The sequence below is a fragment of the Protopterus annectens genome, chromosome 8.part0 (assembly GCF_019279795.1).
Source record: "Protopterus annectens isolate FY-2018-M chromosome 8.part0, PAN1.0, whole genome shotgun sequence".
NCBI lineage: Eukaryota > Metazoa > Chordata > Ceratodontiformes > Protopteridae > Protopterus > Protopterus annectens.
Genome location: NC_056741.1, coordinates 440,275,740 through 440,295,256, shown reverse-complemented (window position 1 = coordinate 440,295,256; position 19,517 = coordinate 440,275,740). Strand labels below are relative to the sequence as shown.

The 19,517-nt window shown below is 39.6% G+C and overlaps 1 protein-coding gene across 2 annotated transcripts in view; it reads left to right on the top strand.

The window, feature by feature from the left end:
- The window catches only part of LOC122808860 (protein S100-A13-like), a 273,689-nt gene extending 265,447 nt beyond the window's left edge, over window positions 1-8,242 (top strand). For both annotated transcript variants that reach the window (XM_044079959.1, XM_044079958.1), the window contains exon 3: window positions 7,664-8,242. In XM_044079959.1, coding sequence (XP_043935894.1) covers window positions 7,664-7,816 — 153 coding nt within the window. In that variant the 3' untranslated portion in view covers window positions 7,817-8,242. The remainder of the gene's footprint in view (window positions 1-7,663) is intronic.
- The last annotated feature ends 11,275 nt before the right edge of the window (window positions 8,243-19,517 follow it).

Below are 19,517 nucleotides of genomic sequence, written 5' to 3'. Positions count from 1 at the left end.
ATCCCCTACAGACACCTATACTTAGAGGACGTACTCAATGTTCTGCAAGAGGCCAGAAAGCCTTGTACCAGGAGAAACTATGCATCCAAATGGAACAGATTCTCCTACTGGTGTCAACGGAGAAACCAGGACCATCTAACTACCTCTATACCTGTGGTCCTTTCCTATTTGTGTGAGCTACTTCACTCAGGACTAACATACTCATCAGTCAAACTGCATTTATCTGCCATCTCTGCCTGTCTGTCTATCTCCCCTCCTCTGGCTTCTAGACTGGAGGTTAAACTTTTCCTCAAAGGGGTTCTTCACATCAGGCCTCCCAGGAAACCTATCGCCCCCCTTGGGACCTGAACTTTGTACTAGAAAAACTTACATTGCCACCCTTTGAACCAGCTCATTCAGTATCTTTGAAGCTATGCACACTGAAAACAGTTCTATTAGTGGCTCTTACATCCTCCAGGAGGGTATCAGAGATACAAGCCCTCATGGTTACCTCTCCCTACCTTATTTTCCATAAGGAAAGAGTTGCTGTCAGGACCAACCCTTCCTTCATGCCGAAGGTGGTTAATGAACTTTCACTAAACCCGAACATTAATCTACCGTTTTTCTACCCTCAACCACAACATTCCTCAGAAAGGACTCTCCATTCCTTGAATGTCCACTGGCAACTGAGCTATTACTTAGAAAAAAACAAATCTATCAGAAAGTCAGATCAACTTTTCATCTCCTTCACCCGAGAGCTCTAGGGAAGGTAGTCTCCAAGCAAACCATTTCCTCATGGATTTCTAAATCCATTACCTTATGCTCCTCTTACCATGGAAAATCCCTGCATGGTCAAGTCAAACCTCACTCCACCAGGACAGCTGCTTCCTCATCTGCCTTTTTCAAAGGAATTGACTATGCTTCCATCCTGGAAGCTGCCACTTGGACTTCTGTCCACACCTTTACCAAACATTACAAACTGGACTTAGTCTCTAGAGCTAGGGCAGAGTTTGCCAGGTCTATCCTCCAAGGACTCATTGACCAGTGAACCCAATCCTCCACCCAGAACCATACCTAAAAGCTCTGGTACTCTCCTTACTGTTATGAATACTGCAACATTTGAATAGAAGGACATAGAATAGTTGTGTAAGAACTTACCATAACCTTAGATGTCCTTCTCTTCCATGTTGCAGTATTCAGTCCCCCCCACCTACCCTTTCTACCTTTACCATCTTACATACCATACTGATTTGTGGGGACATAACCGTTCTATCCCCCAGTTTCTCCACTAAACACAAACTTCCTGCTACTCTGATTCTAGCCTACATGTAATTCTAAGGGCTCCCTTGGGACCCTTCTACCCACAGAAGTACTACTGTATGCGGCAGTTCATTCTGAGGAGGGTGCATGCAAAAATCACCTTTATACCCTATGTTGGTTTATGGCCCTGCCAAGGGACATCACACATACCCTACAGAAGCAAAGACTTTGGCATACTGGCCTGAAGGCAGTGCTGCTGGCAGCATCTCCCTACTGTTATGAATACTGCAATATGGAAGAGAAGGACATCTAAGGTCATGGTAAGTTCTTGCACAACTATTCTTTCTAAACACATTTCTGACAAACAGGAACAGAAAGCTAAAGAAAAAATGTGAATTCTTACTATAAGAGGAATGAATGTCCAAACACGTGGAAATGCAAACAGTTCTAGGAAATCCTTTTCATCTGGTAGCTGTGGTTACTGGATTAACTTATGGTGTTACAGCAGGAAAACATTTCCTTAGTTAAATTCTCAGTAAAAGGCTTATACCGACAATGGAAAAATTAAATCAGAGATGCAGTTTGTCTAGAACTATGCTTGGTAGAGGATGGCATAGAAACATTTCTGTGTTGTTTTTTGGGGGGGGGGGGTGATGCCATATCTTCTACCTCTAGACAAGCTAATAATTAAAGTAACTTTGAATTGGTAGACTTACATGAAAGCCACATGAACTTGGATTTAAGAATATACTGGTTCCCGTGTATATTATAAAAGTACCACTTGCACTGGTAGGATTAGTGCATGCTATGTTCAAGGGCCCAACAACTCTATACCAAACAGTGTTCAGTCTCACAGAGAGGTTTTCAGTGTGAGTGGGTATGCATCAGGGTCAACCCTGAACCCACTGCTATTCATACTAGTGATGGACTATAACAGCAAACAGGTTGAAGGGGGCAGATCAACAAAGTTTCTGTATGGAGATGATGTGACATTACAGGAAAGCTCTGACCAAGAAGTTCATCAAAGGATAAGTGAATGGAATGGCAAAATTGAAGGCACATGGGATGAAACTGAGTACAGATAAGACAGTTATAATGGCAGCATATGGAGGAAATCCAAAGGAGCTGAGAATTGAGATAGCAGGGAAAATAGAAGAACAGGTTAACAGCTTCAAATATCTGGGAAGGGATGTTGAGGAGATGGATAGTCTGAATGAAGAGATCAAAGGTAGAATCAGAAAGGCTACAGCCAGCTGGTGCAAAGGGTCAGGGGTAGTGTATGATAAAAGAATGCCAAAGAAGCTGAAACATAAGGAATACAAAACAGTGGTGGGGCAAGTACTACTGTATGGTATAGACACCTGGTCAGTAAAGGCAGAACAGCTGGGGAAGCTAGAGGTGGTGGAGATGAAATGCCTGAGATAGGTGGTGGGATGCACACTGTGGGACAGATGAAGAAATGAGAATATCAGAGCAGAAGACCAAGTGGCTCCAATTGCAGAGAAGATAAAAGAGAACAGTTTAAATGGTTCAAACACATGCAGAAAAGCAGAAGACAGTCTGATGAAGAAGATTTGGGACACACAGGAAGAAGGCAAGAGGAAATGAAAGTGCCCAGCAAAGAGGTAGATTGTGTGAGAGAAGACCTGTGGCAGTCAGGTATGAGTGTTGATGAAGGAAGGACAGTGACATTAAATCAAGAGAGATAGTGACAGTTGTCACCACACCCCAACCCCTTGTAGACAAATGAGAAAAAGGGGGTTGATGATGATGATGACGATGATGATGATGATGATGATGAATTAGAAAATGAAATATTAAGGAGATCAAGAGAAAGAAAGAAAGTTTATAACTAAGGTTATAGAGGAGGATAGTGAGTAAGATATTGCAACGACTTCTTATACCAAATTTTGAGCTAAAAGATGATCACTTATATAGAGTAATTAAAGATAAGGAAGAGATTCTACATCATTCACTAGTGCCAGAGTCTTATAGGTCACAATTACTGAAGTTAGCCCATAGTTACATATTAAAAGGTCACCTGTGGAAGGACAAGACTGAGGCAAGAGTGTGAGCCAGATGTTAATAGTGAACCGCAATAAAAAATACATTATTCTTGTCTAGAATCTCAGAATATTGCATCCGACCTGGATTTAAGAGTTCACTGGTTCCAATGTATATTGTAAAAGTAGAATTTGAGTGCATTGCTATGGACCTTGTGGGGCAACTAATGAAATCTAGCAACGAGTATGAATACATATTAGCAATACTGAACTAGACAACAAAATGTGCAGATAATGTACTGTTATGCAAGGCTAATGTTGTCTGCTGCCAGAGAAATGGTACTACTATTCTCCAGCGTGTTTACCCCCAAAGAAATACTTACTGACCAAGGCATGCCTTTTATTTCAAGGGAATTGCATCAGTTGTGTCAGTGCCTTAACATTAAGTTGCTAAAACTATTATTATACCATCTGCTGATTAATGGTTTTAAAGAGAGATGCAGTAAAACACCATCATTCATGTTAAAATAATAAATAACTGGTGTAGTCAGTAAGAACTTGAACCAGTTGTTACCCCTCTACCTGTTTGTGGTAAACAAGGTGCCGCAAACGTCAACTAAGTTTACCCAGTTTGAACTATTGTGTAACAGGCATTCAAATGGTTTGCTTGCTATTGGTAAGGAGAACTGCAAAGAAGTGATGACACCATTTAAAACTGTAATGCAGCATTAAATTAGTTTAAGGACAGAGTAAAGCTGGTTCTGTCCAAAGAAAAGGAGTACATGCAGAAAGCTCAAGAGCTGCAACAAGTCCATAATAAGAATGCCAGATATAGAGAACTTAACCAAAAGGATCAGATAACAGTATTAGTATCAGTATTAGTATTAGTATTAGTATTAGTATTAGTATTAGTATTAGTATCAGTATTAGTATTAGTATTAGTATTAGTATTAGTATTAGTATTAGTATCAGTATCAGTATTAATATCAGTATCAATACTAGTATTAGCATCATTAGTACCCTCCTCTGAGAACAGATTTCTGGCAAAGTAACACACCCACTTTGAGATGATTGAAAGGTTAAATGCTCTGAACTACAAAGTCAGGCAACCAAGAAAGCAAAATAGTATAACAACACAGAGAGAAATACACCATGGCTAGTTGAGGAAAAAAAAGATTGTTGTTTAATTCAGTTAGTGCTTCCTTTCCTCAAGTGGCAGTGGTGTATAACTCTCTGTGTTGTTATACTATTTTGCTGTGGACTTTGGTCTTTTGTCAGAGGGATACTTTATGCTCCGACAGCTGTTTTGTTAAATTTAACAAAGAAAGCAACACAAAGAGCAACTCTATTGAATATATGTTCTAAAGCCATGAAAGGAATTGGAAAATGTGATAGCTTGGGAGCTGAAATGCATATATGAGAGACCAGGGAATTTCTTCTTGAAGTAAAGCTAGAGAAATCCTTGTCAAAAGTACAAAAGCATGAAATAAAATAATTTCTGTTAAAAAATAAAGGTGAGGTTCTTAGAAACATCTGTGATAAATAAACTAACAGAACACATTATGGAAACAACACCTGGATTGAAGGTTAGTCTAAAACCTTAAAGGGGACCAAGCTTACAGAAACAATAAAAGAAGTTCAAAATATGTTCAAATTAGAAGTAGCTGTAGAGTCTCAAAGTGAATGAAGAAACCAAGTACCCATAGTCCCTGAATCTGATGCAAGTGTCAGATTCTGTAATGACTTTAGCAAACTGATTAGCATTTCAGAGTTTGGTAACTATCCTATGCCCAGAATTTAGGAGATTATTGAAAGCCTGGGAAAAGAAAGTTACTTAACAGTGTTAGACTTGACAAAGAGGTGTTGCTAGATACTGATTTTCCCTATTACTAAATCAGAAACAGCCTTTGTAACTCAGATGGTATGTTTCAGTACACAGAGCTACCATTTGGCCTACATGGAGCTTCATCCACCTATCATACCTCTCAACTGTACAGATTTTCACAGAATATCCAGATTTTTACCCCATATTTTTGGTCTGTTTCCTCATAAAATTGTGTTTTTTTTTTTCTGGCAAATCACTGGCAAATTATTGAGGACTGAAGTCCAAAAATAATGGCACACATTTCAGAAAATTCATGCTAATGCATAACCTGTTATTCTATCTACTTTCTAAGTTTGTAAGAGCAGTATTTAAAAAGTGTCCCTATTTTTAGGCCTTTAACCCCCTCCCCATTTTTTGTGCCTTTGTCCAAATTTCTTGCTCTAACAGGTTGAGAGGTATGTCCACCTTTAAGATACTGATGGATAAAATACTGAAGTCTCACTCATGATATACTGTTGCATATCTAGATGACATGATCATCCATTCAAATGACTGAGAGTTTCGCATACCAAAAGAACAGACTACTTTAAAATCTGTAAGACAGGCAGGCATGACAGTGAATACAGAAAAAAAATTGGAAATTGGATATGATGGAAACCAAATATTTAGGATATCTTACAGGAAGAGGGGTGGTAAAACCACAGCTCACAGTAAAACACACACACACACACACACACACACACACACACACACACACACACACATATATATATATATATATATATATATATATATATATATATATATATATATATATATATATATAAGTAGCCTACACCCTTCATTAAAACAAGTAGCAGCTTTGCTTTGCTTAGCCTAGCTGTGCATTACAGAAAAGGTAAATGAAATTTTGCAACCATTGCCTGTACTTTAGAAGCTCTTTAAAAAGAAAAGCTGCTAATAAACTGCAGTGGTCTCTTGAGGCTGGTAGAGCATTTAAGGAAATGAAAGGCTATTATGTTTGAAACAGTATCAGTGACTCTTATTTTGTTTACTGTTTAAGCAGAAGTAGGTTTGGTGCAGTATTATTCTATGATATTCAAGGTAAGAAGTTCTATATGTACCATGTTAATCAAAAGTTAAGTAATGTTGAGGAAAAAGTACCGAGCCATTGAAATGAAATGTCTGGCTGTGAAGTAGACCTTTTTTCTCTAAAGTACTAGGTAGGCATGTTAACCTTGTGACAGATCATACCCCATTACAAACATCTAAAAAAACCCAGAAGGGAAATACAAGGTTATACTGCTGGACACTGTCACTCCAACCTTTTCAGTATATTGTCCCCCCATAGACACAGTTAATTTGAAATATGATGGATTGTCTACATCTTAAGTCTATTAGTATATATCCATAACTGATGGATTGTTGCTGAAAGGGGGAGTGGTGATATTTGTAGTATCTTGTATACAGGAAATATTGAATATGTCTTTACATTAATGTAAATTGTAAACTCAATTTGTGTCATTACATTTTTAAAAATAATTAATCAGGTAACCAATTGCATTAGGTAGGCTACCTGAAAACTAGTTGTGTATTAGTGCTGGTTAAAATGCTTAAGCAGGAAATAAGGAGGTAAGCTCCTCAAGTGGAAGGATCATTTTGGTTTAGAAACAAAAATCAGCACTGAAGATTTTATAATTTCTGGTGTTGGATTGTCCATATGAAAAGTATGTCAGATGTGACTTAAATGAACATTAGGGGAAGAATTTGTGTAGAGATGGAATGAAGGCCTAGCTGAGGCCTGCAGCTGTGAAGTGTAACCTAGGTCTTGGTTGTTGGAATGGCTGTATGGGACTGAGCCTGTATGGAATAAAACTGGTGGAGTTAACTATAAACAGTGATCTAGCACCTAAGGTACTGTGTAAATAATGTAAATACCTTTAAGGTTACCCGAGCAATGCCAAAGTGGGTTGTTTTTATTTCATCTTTAAAAATAAACACATGTTGTGATTTTACATATGACTGCTCCAGTGCAGTTAAAGAGGTAACACACACACACACACACACACATATATGTGTGTATATATATATATATATATATATATATATATATATATATATATATATATATATATATATATATATATATATATATATATATATACACAGAAGTGTCTTTTAAATGGCATATATATATATATATATATATATATATATATGTGTGTGTGTGTTGTGTCTGTTGTCAGAGTCATTAGTTCTCTCAAAATACTGTCTGATCCAGTTTAAGCATGCTCAGTACTGGTCAGACTCCAAATGTAACAGGTAACAAGCATGGTCCATGAGCTCTGAAATGTTACAGTTAAAGGAAGAGTCATAACGTAACCTGAAGTGTAATTTTATTACGTTAAAAAAGTGCATTGTTTCATCTGAAACTAGAAGACAATTATAGTTTTGTTACTGTCCTACTATTTTTTTGCATTTAGTATAAGAAAATCAGATATTATTTGCTAGGCAGTAGTTCCAAAAATATTAAAAGTACACTGCTGACAGCAAATATCAGTAATGAATATTGTTTGTTTTATTCCTTTAACTATAGGATCCAGACAGTACTGCTGCACTCATGAAGTCATTGGACCGAGATAAAGATAATGAACTGAAATTCAAAGAATTTTGGAAGCTGATTGGGAAACTTGCTTGGAACATCAAGGAACAAAGAGCCTCTAAAGGCTCCACTTGTAATGTGATATGATAATCAATAATCTGCTTACATTTCTTTTAGACACTTTGTATCATTAAATAAATTAATTGTTTCCATTAATAACTTGACTAACCTTCTTTTTATAAATAATATTACATATTAATTGCATTTGTTTATATTTGTTTAGCAGTGTTTTGATCTGAAATCATGAGGGTTGTTTTGTTTGCAGTTTTGAAATTCTGGAATCAGTGTTGCATTGAAAATGCTCATCAGTCAGGTTCTTAAGATTTTTCTTACCCAAAATCAGCAGGGAAAGTTTTTTTTGTCTTGCAACCAGTAATGCAGTTCTTTTAGTATGCAATACTCAAGTTCAATTTTGTTCGGCAAAGTTTCCTTTAAAATACAAGATCTACTTTGTTTATTTCTTTTATTTTCTGAAATGCTGATTTCTTAATTAAAAATGTTCTTTCACATGTGCAAGTAGTGTCATCAGTCATTGTGTATTTGGCCCTGTGATGGCCTCCTACCCCGGGCCAGTAATCAAGGAGCCTCAATCCTCACCACTGACACCAGTGAGTCACTAAAAAGAGGAATGGATTTGCACAGTATTTTCAAATGCAGGTCTCTGCATCAAGCACAATTTCCCCTAAGAGCATGGAAGGAACATGGTGCAGACCTGGGACTGCACTTTGTCTCTCCAGATCCCAAACAAGACTGACTTTGGAGCACTGTGTCTTAGTTTCAAGTAGCTAACACACCCATGCCTGGGTATTTGATTTTACACACACACACACACACACACACACACACACACACACACACACACACACACACACACACACACACACACACACTCACACACACACCTGACAAAGGCTGGTCCAGATTTACTAGCTGTATCTGTTCTGCCCAGATTATAAGATAACCATGCCAAGACATCATTAAAATAATCACAAGCACTCTTGAGGTTTTAAAAGTATTCTCTAAAAGACCAGCCACAATGAAGGTTATAGAAATATCTAATAATAAATAATAAAATAGAAAACATGGAACTATTAAGTATTTTATGTATTTATTTATTTAACATTTGTTTACTGGGAAAAGTCCGACTTGGAACAAAGCCAAATTTCAGCGGAGGCCCAGGGAGCAATACTCCAGACTCATGTCTTAGTGAATATTTAAGTACAATAAACACCAGCGGTTCAATCACAGGAGAAATAAAAGTAACACAGTTGGACAGATTCAAACATATGCAGAAAACACTACTTAACCAATCTCACTGTATTTCCTGACTGTCTAAAGAATAACTGTTCTGTAGCTAACTTAATACAGCAAAGCAACATTAGATGATGAGATGCTTACATCCAACAAGGCAAGGTCATGAGCTTCAAACACTAAACTGAACTAACTCAACTGAATGACTGTGATAACTGTCATAGATCTTTATATCAGGTTCCAAAGAAAACAAAACAAACTGCCATGAGAGCTCCATCCTGTCAGTGCTGGTTATAGAATGACATCACATTTGCTCACCTGATTCAGGTACAGTACACACTCAGAGCTTTGCTAAGATCTGTTGCAGTATTTGAAAATTACAGAACAACTTCAAAAACTTCTACTCCTGCCCTCCAGAACTTCTTGTTCAAACATATGCATTTAATCAGTTATAATAACACTGTTGATAGATTTTTAACACAAACATCTGTACATGTCAGTGTGCTAGTCGAATAACACAAAATTATTTACAAATTTCCAGCTAATTATGCTGGCATATGTTACACATGCACTGCCCTATTCTCCCTGGTACAGATGGCAGTACCTCACATTGTCACATCTCTCCCCACTCCTTTGAAGACTACTTTTTCAAGTGACCCTGGAAAAACATTGCTTGAAAGAAATGAACCTGTATGGGAACACATTAACCCATACCCTATCTTGAGAATCCATCTGCATTGGCATTGCTGACTCCACCACCATGCTGCACTGCCATGTCATATGTCTGCAATCCTATTATTCACCTTTATAACTTGGCATTTTGTTGGCTACCTCTGTGTAGCCATGTTAAGGGATCGTGATCTGTAATCACAGGGAATTTCCTTCCATACAGATAAGGCTGAAGTTTTTGAAGTGCCCATGCTATGGCTATACATTCCTCCCTGGGTTGGAGTCTATGGCTGAGATATACAATTGGGCACTCTTTTCCCTCTGAGGAAACTTTTCTGAGTACAGCCCCCACCTCATGGTTTGAAGCATCCACTTCCACAACAAATTATTTGCTGAAATCTGAACTGGCTAACACAGGGGATCCTCCCAAAGCCCCTTTAAGCTTTTAGAATGTCTACTCACATGCTGGGGTCCACACTACCTTGCCTAACCTGTTTTTCTTGTCAGGTCTGTGAGGGGAGCAGCTGTTGCACTATACTGTAATTGGTAATGAACTTTCTATAGTACCCCACTGTCCCTAAGAATGCCATCACTTGCTTTTTGGTAACAGGGGCAGGCCATACCTGAATAGCTTCCACTTTGGCAGGTTCTGGCCTAATCTTACCACTCCCAACTTTATGTCCCAGGGAAGAGACTTCTGACATACCCACCTGACACTTACTGGGCTTAATAGTCATCCCTGCCCTTTTCAGTCTACCCAGGACCTCCCTGACATGCTGAAAGTGCTCATGCTAGGAGTGACTGTAGATAGCAGTATCATCAGATAAGCAAAGGCATAATCACCTGCTTCTACTAGGATATGATCTACCAGCCTCTGGAAAGTTGCTGGGGCATTTTTCATCCCAAAGGGCATCTTCATGAACTAGTAAAATCTGAAAGGAGTTACAAAGGCTGACCTTTCTCTAGCGATGGGAGTGAAAGACACCTTCCAGTAGCCCTTGGTCAGATCAGTTGTGGTCAGATACTTAGCCCCACCCAGTTGCTCTAAGTCTTCATCTGTCCTAGGCATGGAGTAAGCAACTGACTCTGTGTGACTGTTTAGTTTTCTGTAGTCCATGCAGAATCTGATGCTACCATCATTCTTTGGTGCTAGCAACACTGGGGAGACCCAGCGACTACTGGCCTCCTAGATTATCCCATTTCCAACATTTCCTGTATCTCCTTGCTCAGAGTCTGTCTGATTCACTCAGGGAACCTATAAGGGGCCTGCTAGATAGGCCATTGGGATCCTGTATCCACATGGTGCTGCACCAGATGGGTGCACCCAGGTTTCAAAGTGAACATGCTCCCAAACTCCTTGAAAAACTGCTCAAATTTCTTCAAACTGGGTAGGGAATAGCTGCAGGGATATTGCTACCCCTTTCACAGAGGTGTCGGTCCAAGCCTCACTAAGGAGATCAGTCACCAGATTTCCCCCCTCAGACTCCTCGTGTTATCCACTACAAATACTCAGCACTTTTAACTCCCTGTCATGGTAAGGCTTCATCATGTTAACGTGATACAATGTGAGACCCTGCCTCCTGCCTAGGAGGTTTACCATGTAATTAACATCACTGACCTTCCTTACCACTTCAAAAGGTGCCTATTAAGCTGCATGAAGCTTATTGTGTCTGACAAGACTGAGCACCATAACCTGCTGTCCCACAGCATACTCACAGGCTTCAGCATTCCTGTCATACCAAACCTTTTTCTGCTGTTGGGCTCCTGCCAGGTTCTTCTGTACCAAGTCCATGAGGTCCCTAAGCTTTGTCCTGAGGTTTAGGACATATGCCCCAACAGATTCCTTCTGGGATTCACACTCACCCTCCCAGTCATCACAAATCAAATCTAAAGACTCCCTCACTCTATGCCCATACAGCAAATCAAAGGGTGAAACACCTGTAGATTCCTGGGGTACACCTGTGTATGCAAACAGTAGATGAGGCAAATATTTGTCCCACTCTCTCTTAAACTGGTCTGCAAATGCTCATAGCATGGTCTTTAGTATAGAGTTTAACCTCTCCACAAGACCATTAGTCTGGGGGTGGTAGAGGGTGGTCTTTAGGTGCTTCACCCCACAATGCTTCCACAGACAAGCCAGCAGGTCTGACATGAAATTGGCATCTCTGTCACTTAATACTTCTCTCTGGAAACCTATCCTGCTGAAAATCTCTAACAAATCATTTGCCGCCTTCTCTGTCTCGATGGAGGACAAGACCACTATCTCAGGGTATATGGTAGCATAATCTACTACCACCAGGATATACTTCTTCCCTGTGGAACCTAGGGTACTCAGAGGCCCCAAAATATCCGGGTCTATATTATAACACCGAAGTCTTAAAACTTCAAATGTTCTAAGGTTGACCTCTATTCAGTGAACGCTTAAAATATCGAACATGCAGAACAGCAAAATTTTTCCCAGGGAAAACATTCGCTGTTCCAAAACACATACACACAACACAAGCACACTAAAAAACAGCAATCCACACACATACACTTAAAATCCTACATCTAACCCTGCACTAAACTGTACATACACTACTATCTATCCACTTACCTTAACCCAAACCCTAACCCTAAGGTCCGTCACTATCACACACTCACCTCACCCGCACCCTAACCTTAACTCACCTATCCCGCCCTAACCCTAACGTCCATCACAATTGCACACTTACCTGACCCACACCCTAACCCTAACTCACCTAGCCTGCACCCTAACCTTCACATTCACACAATCGCACACTTACCTGAACCTGACCCGTAACTTTCCACCACAGTGCTGAAAATAGCGAAGCCAAAGAAATGGCCAACCAAATTCTTTCCCTAGGAAAAAATTTGGTGTTCTGCAGCTTCGCTATTTTCAGCATTCGCTGAGTAGGGGTCGATATTAGAACATTCGAAGTTTTAAGACTTCGATGTTCTAATATAGACCTCAGTATCCATAGCTATCCTCTAAAATGGCTCTTTAATCACAAGCAAAGGCATCAATGAAGCTTTGATCTTGTCTCCTGCCTTGCCTACCTTATGGCACTGCTCACAGTTTCTGCAGTACCCAGTTATATCCCTTGCAATCCCAGACCAATAAAAGTTCTGCATAATATGTCTTTTGGTATGCTTTATGCCCATGTGACCTGCAAAAGGAATGACATGGGCTATGGACAGAAGTACCAGATGGTGGGCTCTGGGCACTATCAACTGCCATATTAGCTCACCCTCTAGCCCTCCCTCTGAGGTCCACTCTCTATACAGTAACCCTGGGCTATGGCTAGAAGTGCCAGATGGTAGGCTGTGGGCACTACCAACTGCTGTATTACCTCACCCTCTAGCCCTCCCTCTGGGGTCCACTCTCTGTACAGTGACCTTTGTTCCAGTATACAGATGCCCCTTTTCCTTGAGCTTCAGGTGCCTCCTTAGCTACCTCAAGCTTCATAAAGTAGGGTCTGAAAGCTAAGCCTGTCTCAACTCCACCTTTGTGACCCTTCCAGCTTCCCTTCCACAGGAAGCCTAGTATCTTCTGACAGTGGTGCCTCACTGTCAGCCTGAGTACTACCACTCACCTCTGTCCTTGCAGTCATACTGTCCACGGAAACATCAGCACCTACCAGCTGCTGTGGCTCACTTTCAGGCTCACTGCTAATAGGTAGCTCCCTTCTTGAAATAGCTACATTACCAGCTCCAGCTTCATGTGTGGGATCTGTCTGAGTCTCCCCAGGCTACCAGACCTACATGCCTGTCTCCAATCCTGATTGCATGTAACTGCATGCATACAAGGTACTGCATTATCAAAATCATTCCCTATTGTGACAAATGGAGGTACTGCAAGCACAGCTATCTGGAATTTTGTAACTAATTATATGTTGTTTGTGAATATCAAACTAGTTTATGTAAGATCAATAAACCAAAAAAAAACTGGACTTGGTCCAGTTTTTTTGGTTTATTGAGTTTGATTTTTTGGAACTGGTAGCGAACGGACTTGTGTTTTAATTTATATAAGATGCTTTTGTTACAAATGTATTAGAACTGTATGTCATGTGTATATCAAGCTGCTCTGAAAGATGTTTGTGTTGAAAAGGTGTTTGTAAAGTGCTTTGTTTAAAAATATATCCACTAGAAGACAACAGAAATGTACACGCAGTATTGTAACTGTTTAAATGTATATATTTTGATGGTGGAAACTAGAATACTGGAGGTTAACCTCAGTCCAACAAATGTTAGAGAAATATCTGAAATTAAATTACTTTATAGGCTACCCCATAAATATGTTTCAGTGTAGGTAGAGACGCAAAGTCTATACTAGAAAGCTTTCTGTATTGTCTTTAGGATGAACCAATTGCTACTTTGGAAGCATGAAGGAATATAATTTTTTATGACTTCCAGCATCTGCCAAAGATCTGAGCAAAAACCCTTGTATGAGTATTTTTACAGGTATATGCTAAATGCTACCAGCTGCCAGCAATGGGGGTTTTGGCCTGGGAACTAGAAATCAGATGACCAGAAATGATGTAATTCTGCAAGTGATCCCAGCAGTAATACTTTAGATATTATTTTGAGAAGTCTCTCAGTGAGACAGACCATTCTGTAGTTTGTCTTGGACATGACAACAGTAAGAACCATTCACCACATCTGCCTTGCTCTAATAGTAGGTTAGTAGAGAATAGTATAATTCTCTTAGATTCAGTCAGGAATATAGTAAAGCTTAGTTTAGATGTTTTTCTTTATTTGTGTGAACATGTACTGCAATGTTTTAAATATTTCCTGTGGTTTTGAACTCTGATGTTACTGTGAATATATGCTTAGTATTTTCTTGTTCTTTTATTGTTAAATACATTTAAACCTTTCATTGTGGCTGATGTTTGGTAGAGATATTTTAAGTTTTGAGAGTACTTGCATATCTATTTGGTGACACTGTGTGGGCCACTCCTAATAGACTTTCTTTTGGTCAAACTACCATTTGTGTTAATGGTAACATTATACAGTAAGATTGGGCACCCTTTGTTAAGGGCCTTAAGGTAGCTGGCAGGCGTGACTGTGGCATTGAAAACTACCTTACAGTATAGGCAGAAGGGGGCATAGCTAATAAACCAGTGCCAGCCTTTTCCAGGTGTGTGTGTGTGTGTGTGTGTGTGTGTGTGTGTGTGTGTGTGTGTGTGTGTGTGTATGTGTGTATAAATCAAACCTCAAAATGTATGTGTGTATCAGCTACTTGGGCAGGGACATGAAGCGCTGGCTGGACAGAGAGGGTGCTGGAGGTCTTGGCTTGGTCACTCAGCTGAGTTCTCAACTCTATAGCTGTGCCACTGGGGAGTCTTGTTGGGGATCTGGAGGAAGAGGGAGAAACCAGCCTCAGATTGACTGTGGTCTCTGTGTGCTCTTAAGGGAAACTGTGCTTGATGCAGAGAGCTGCATCTGGAAATACTGTATGTGTACCTGTTATCCTCTCAGTGAACATCTTCACTATCTCCAGTGGTGAGGATTGAGGTGCCTAGATTACTGGTTGGCAGTGGTGGGTTGTCACACCTATCAAGACATCTGCAGGAATATACTCAGACACAGCTACCTGCTTGCTTCCTTTTCATATTCCCAGTCAATGTGAACACTGACCAAAGGTATTTGGAATGGAATCCTTCCTAAAACTTTGACTGTAGTGGACTGTCCAAGCAAGTACTACTCCTATTTAACCACTACATGCTTCACAATAGTTATTTCAGAGGCTGTGTCTCTCTTAGCAGTTGTCTGTCTTCCATCCACTAAGACAAGATACAAACTCTGATGATAGTTTGGTACTCCTGTTGTTTCCAGACAACTTATTACTGGCATGCTGTTATTCCCACTTGTTGGCTCCCTCACCTTTTGTTCCACATCTTGTTCAGTGGACATTTGTATACTACATGGCCCCTCTGGTTACATTTAAAACATCTAACCCCTGATCCAGGCCATGTACCTGAACTAGTTGCTTCCCCTTTTACTGGTAGACTCTGTTGGGGTGATTTAGGCTGCCCATCATGGGTTCCCTTATACCCATGTGCAGCACTGGGTATCCCTTTCATGTGCAGTGATGCCCTGCTTGCTAAGTTGGGATCCCCTTTTCTCCCCAGCTTATCTGCAGAGTTACACTCTGCCAACCAGATACTCATGTTCCCAGGCAAAGTACTAAGGGCTTGTTCCCTCACCAAAAGGTCTGCCAGTTTTTCAAAACTGGTCAACTGACACTCACTCACCCACCTATGAAAATAAGTGGTTAACTCAGCAATATAATCACATACACTTTCATTGGCCATGCGTCTATGCTCACAAAACGTTTAGCTGTAATTTTCAGGTGTTAACTTATAAGAGTTCAGTAAACATTGTTTCACTCTATCATAGTTTAAACAATCAGTATCAGACAGTTTGAGTAAAGGCATCAGTAACCATGTCCAGAGCTCTTGGTCAACATTATACTGTTTACATACTCTTTCAAATATCAATGTCATCACCCTCTGACCATTGTGGAAGAAATTTATTGACCTTTATTGCTTCTGGGGTCCTATTATTCCCATCCTCATTACCTCCATGACCATGATGAAGAGTCAACATCCCCCTCTTGTGTTGTCTTTGCTTCTCTTTTTCTTAAGCCTCCAATCATCACAATCTCTCATTTTCTTCGATCTCCAAATGCCACAGTCTCTCTTTTTTCAATCTCCAAATGCCACAGTCTCTCTTCAATCTCCAAACATCACAGTTCTTGCTGACACTGCTTCTCCTTTTCTTCATCCTCCAAACGTTTGGCCTCCAGTTCAAGAGTCTGGATTTTTTTAAATTCTCTGAGGAAAATATGAACTGTCCTTTTTCTTAAGACTGCACATCCCCAACACCAGACTAGTTGTCTTCCTGGTCACTGCTCCACACTACAGCTGTGATTAAAGCTGAAATAATTTCCTCTTTAGTCTGGTTAGCATGCAGCAGTCCTTTGGCTTTGCACACCTTGGCTGACTAGTTCTTTGTCAGCTTACCATAATCCTCTTCTGAAATCTTTGCCTGCTTTCCCTGACTAAACTAACAAAAATAAATAAAACTGTTGTGAAAAAGAAACACAATGTTTACCTTGTGTCTGTTGAGAGTAAACACACCTTCAGTGACAACTGCCCATAGACTACCAAAGTCCAATTAATATCCCACCACTCTGCCACCAATGTGTGATGGCCTCTCTACCCATCCTCAATCCTCACCTCTGACACCTGTGAGAGACATTCAGTAAGAGCAGGAATAGGTTTACACAGTATTTTCAAATGCAGCTCTCTGCATCAAGTACAATTTCCCCCAATATCACACAGGGAAAATGTTCCAGACATTGGACTAGACTCTCTGTCTCTCCAGATCCCAGACAAGACCTGCTTTGGAGCACTGTATCCCAGTTCCAAGTAGCCGATACATCCAAATCTGGGTTTTTGATTTTCACACACACATACTCCTGGGAAAGGCTGGCATATATTTACTAGTTGTATCCCTTCTGCCCAGATTATAAGGTAACCACACTGCCACCAGTCAACCACTCTAATGCTCTTACAAGGTATCCAATTATACTGAGTAAAATCAATACTAATATAAATGGTAGAGTGTAACCAAAGCTTTTCAGAGTGGCCAAGGTGTAACTAAAATAAGCACAAGCACTCTCAAAATATTAAAAATATTCTCTAAAAGACCAGCCATAATGAAAGGTATAAAAATATCTAACAGTAAATAATAAAATAGGAAAAACATGGGAATACTAAATACTTAAGTACAATAAACACCAGAGTTTCAATCACAGGAGAAATAAAAATAGCACAGCTGGATAGATTCAAACAGATGCAGAAAAATACTACTTAACTAATCTCACTTTATTTCCTGACTGTCTAAAGAATAACTGTTCCCTAACTAACTTAATTAATACATGAAGGCAAGATTAGATGCTGAGATGCTTACTTCCACAAGGCAAGGTGATGAGCTTCAAACTAACACTGAACTGAATGAACTCAACTGACTGTGATAACTATCCTAGATCTTTATATCAGGTTCCAAAGAAAATAAAACAAAACAAACTGCCTTGAGAGTTCCATCCTCTCAGTGCTGGTTATAAGAATGACATCACATTTGATCACCTGATTCTGGTGCAAAACACACTCAGAGCTTTGCTATGGTCTGTTGCAGTATTTGAAAATTACAGTACAACTTCAATAACTTCTACTCCTCCCTTCCAGAACTCCCTGTTTAAACATATACAAATTAATCAGTTATAATAACACTGTTTATATATTTTTAGCACAAGCCTCTGTACAACTCAGTGTGATAGTCAAATGACAAAACAGTATTTACAAATCTTCAGCTAATTATGCTGGCATATGTTACACATGCACTACCCTATTCTCTCTGGCACAGATGGAAATATCTCACATCATCAGAGTCCCTATAATAGATTGTTACACCGTATTAATGAGAAACATAGAACTAAGAGGACAGCTGCATATATCTGCTTAATTATTGCTGAAATAGAAGACAGGTGCTTCTAGCAACCTTATGTACAGTACACATGCAATTTAGGTGCATACATTTCATCACTTGCAGTCACTATCCCTTTCTCCAAAATAAGTACCTATTTGTTTCTGTATATTTTTATTTATTTATTACACCTTTTTCTGACTAAGTTAGTCCCCCTATTCTGGTGGCCTCTTTTCACAGGAGACTCCAAGTGGCCTGTATACTACTTGGGGATGTTTAGCCAGGGCACTGGGAACATCCATTAATCTCTTTGATAGGCAATGTGGAATCTTTTACATCCGATTTGGCTATCCCCAACTCAAACTGATGGGACCTTGTTTAAGTATCTCATTATATGGACAACACTCCCTGGACAGCAACTTGCCACCCTTAGTTCCCCAATAGGCAGCGTTGTTGACTTTGTCCCATATCCAAGCCACTTAGTGCTCATAATCTGGACCCGTGTTTAAGTCACTTGCCACTGGCAAATTAGGCCACCTACTTACCAGCAAGTTCCACATCTCCTAGACACTATGCATTTTAGCCAGCCTCTGTCATTTCTGACCTCTGTCCATCATTGCAATTTCTTCTAATGGATGATTTGATGAATAATTCCCACTTCACATCACTCAGAGCTGGTCATTTTGCCTCATCTTCATACTGTGCATTTCCCCAATCTGTAATGGTTACCTTATCTCTTATAACCATATCCTGTTGCAACCTAGGTTTAGGTCTGCTAGATATGTGTAGAGGTAGGGATTTTGATGGCTTCTAAATGCTAACACAGAAATGGAAGTGTGTTGTGTGCTGTGCTCCATTTAAGACTTGTGGGGAAATTTAATGGATTATGTCTCTCTTCTTCCTCCTGAATTTTATTACTTTTATATTGTCTTTCCCTTGTCAATCAGGCCCACTACTCTCACTTTGTAACAGGAGCAAGGAGGTAGTCCTTTGCATTATCTCTCATGTCATCCACATAGTCTCCTCCAATTATTTCTGCATGCCAGTTATTTAGCTTAATTTATCCAATATGTTTCCTGTTACTTTTCTGCCCCCACTTAAGGTATTTTACCTTCCTGCTCCTTATAATGTATAGGGTATCACTTTGGGTTCTAATTTTGTATCTTTTCTGTCAATTGTCATTTAGGTCTACAAGAACTAGTTGTGTGTGTTGTGTCATATATCACCAGCATGATTTCCTCAAATTACCAAGGGCTCTGGAAAATTGATAAAATAAAACAAAAAAGTACCGGACCAACACACCTAGACAAAAAGAAATGTATTCTAAAAAAGTAAGCGCTTTAATGGTAATCCAAACCACTTCATCAGACTCACT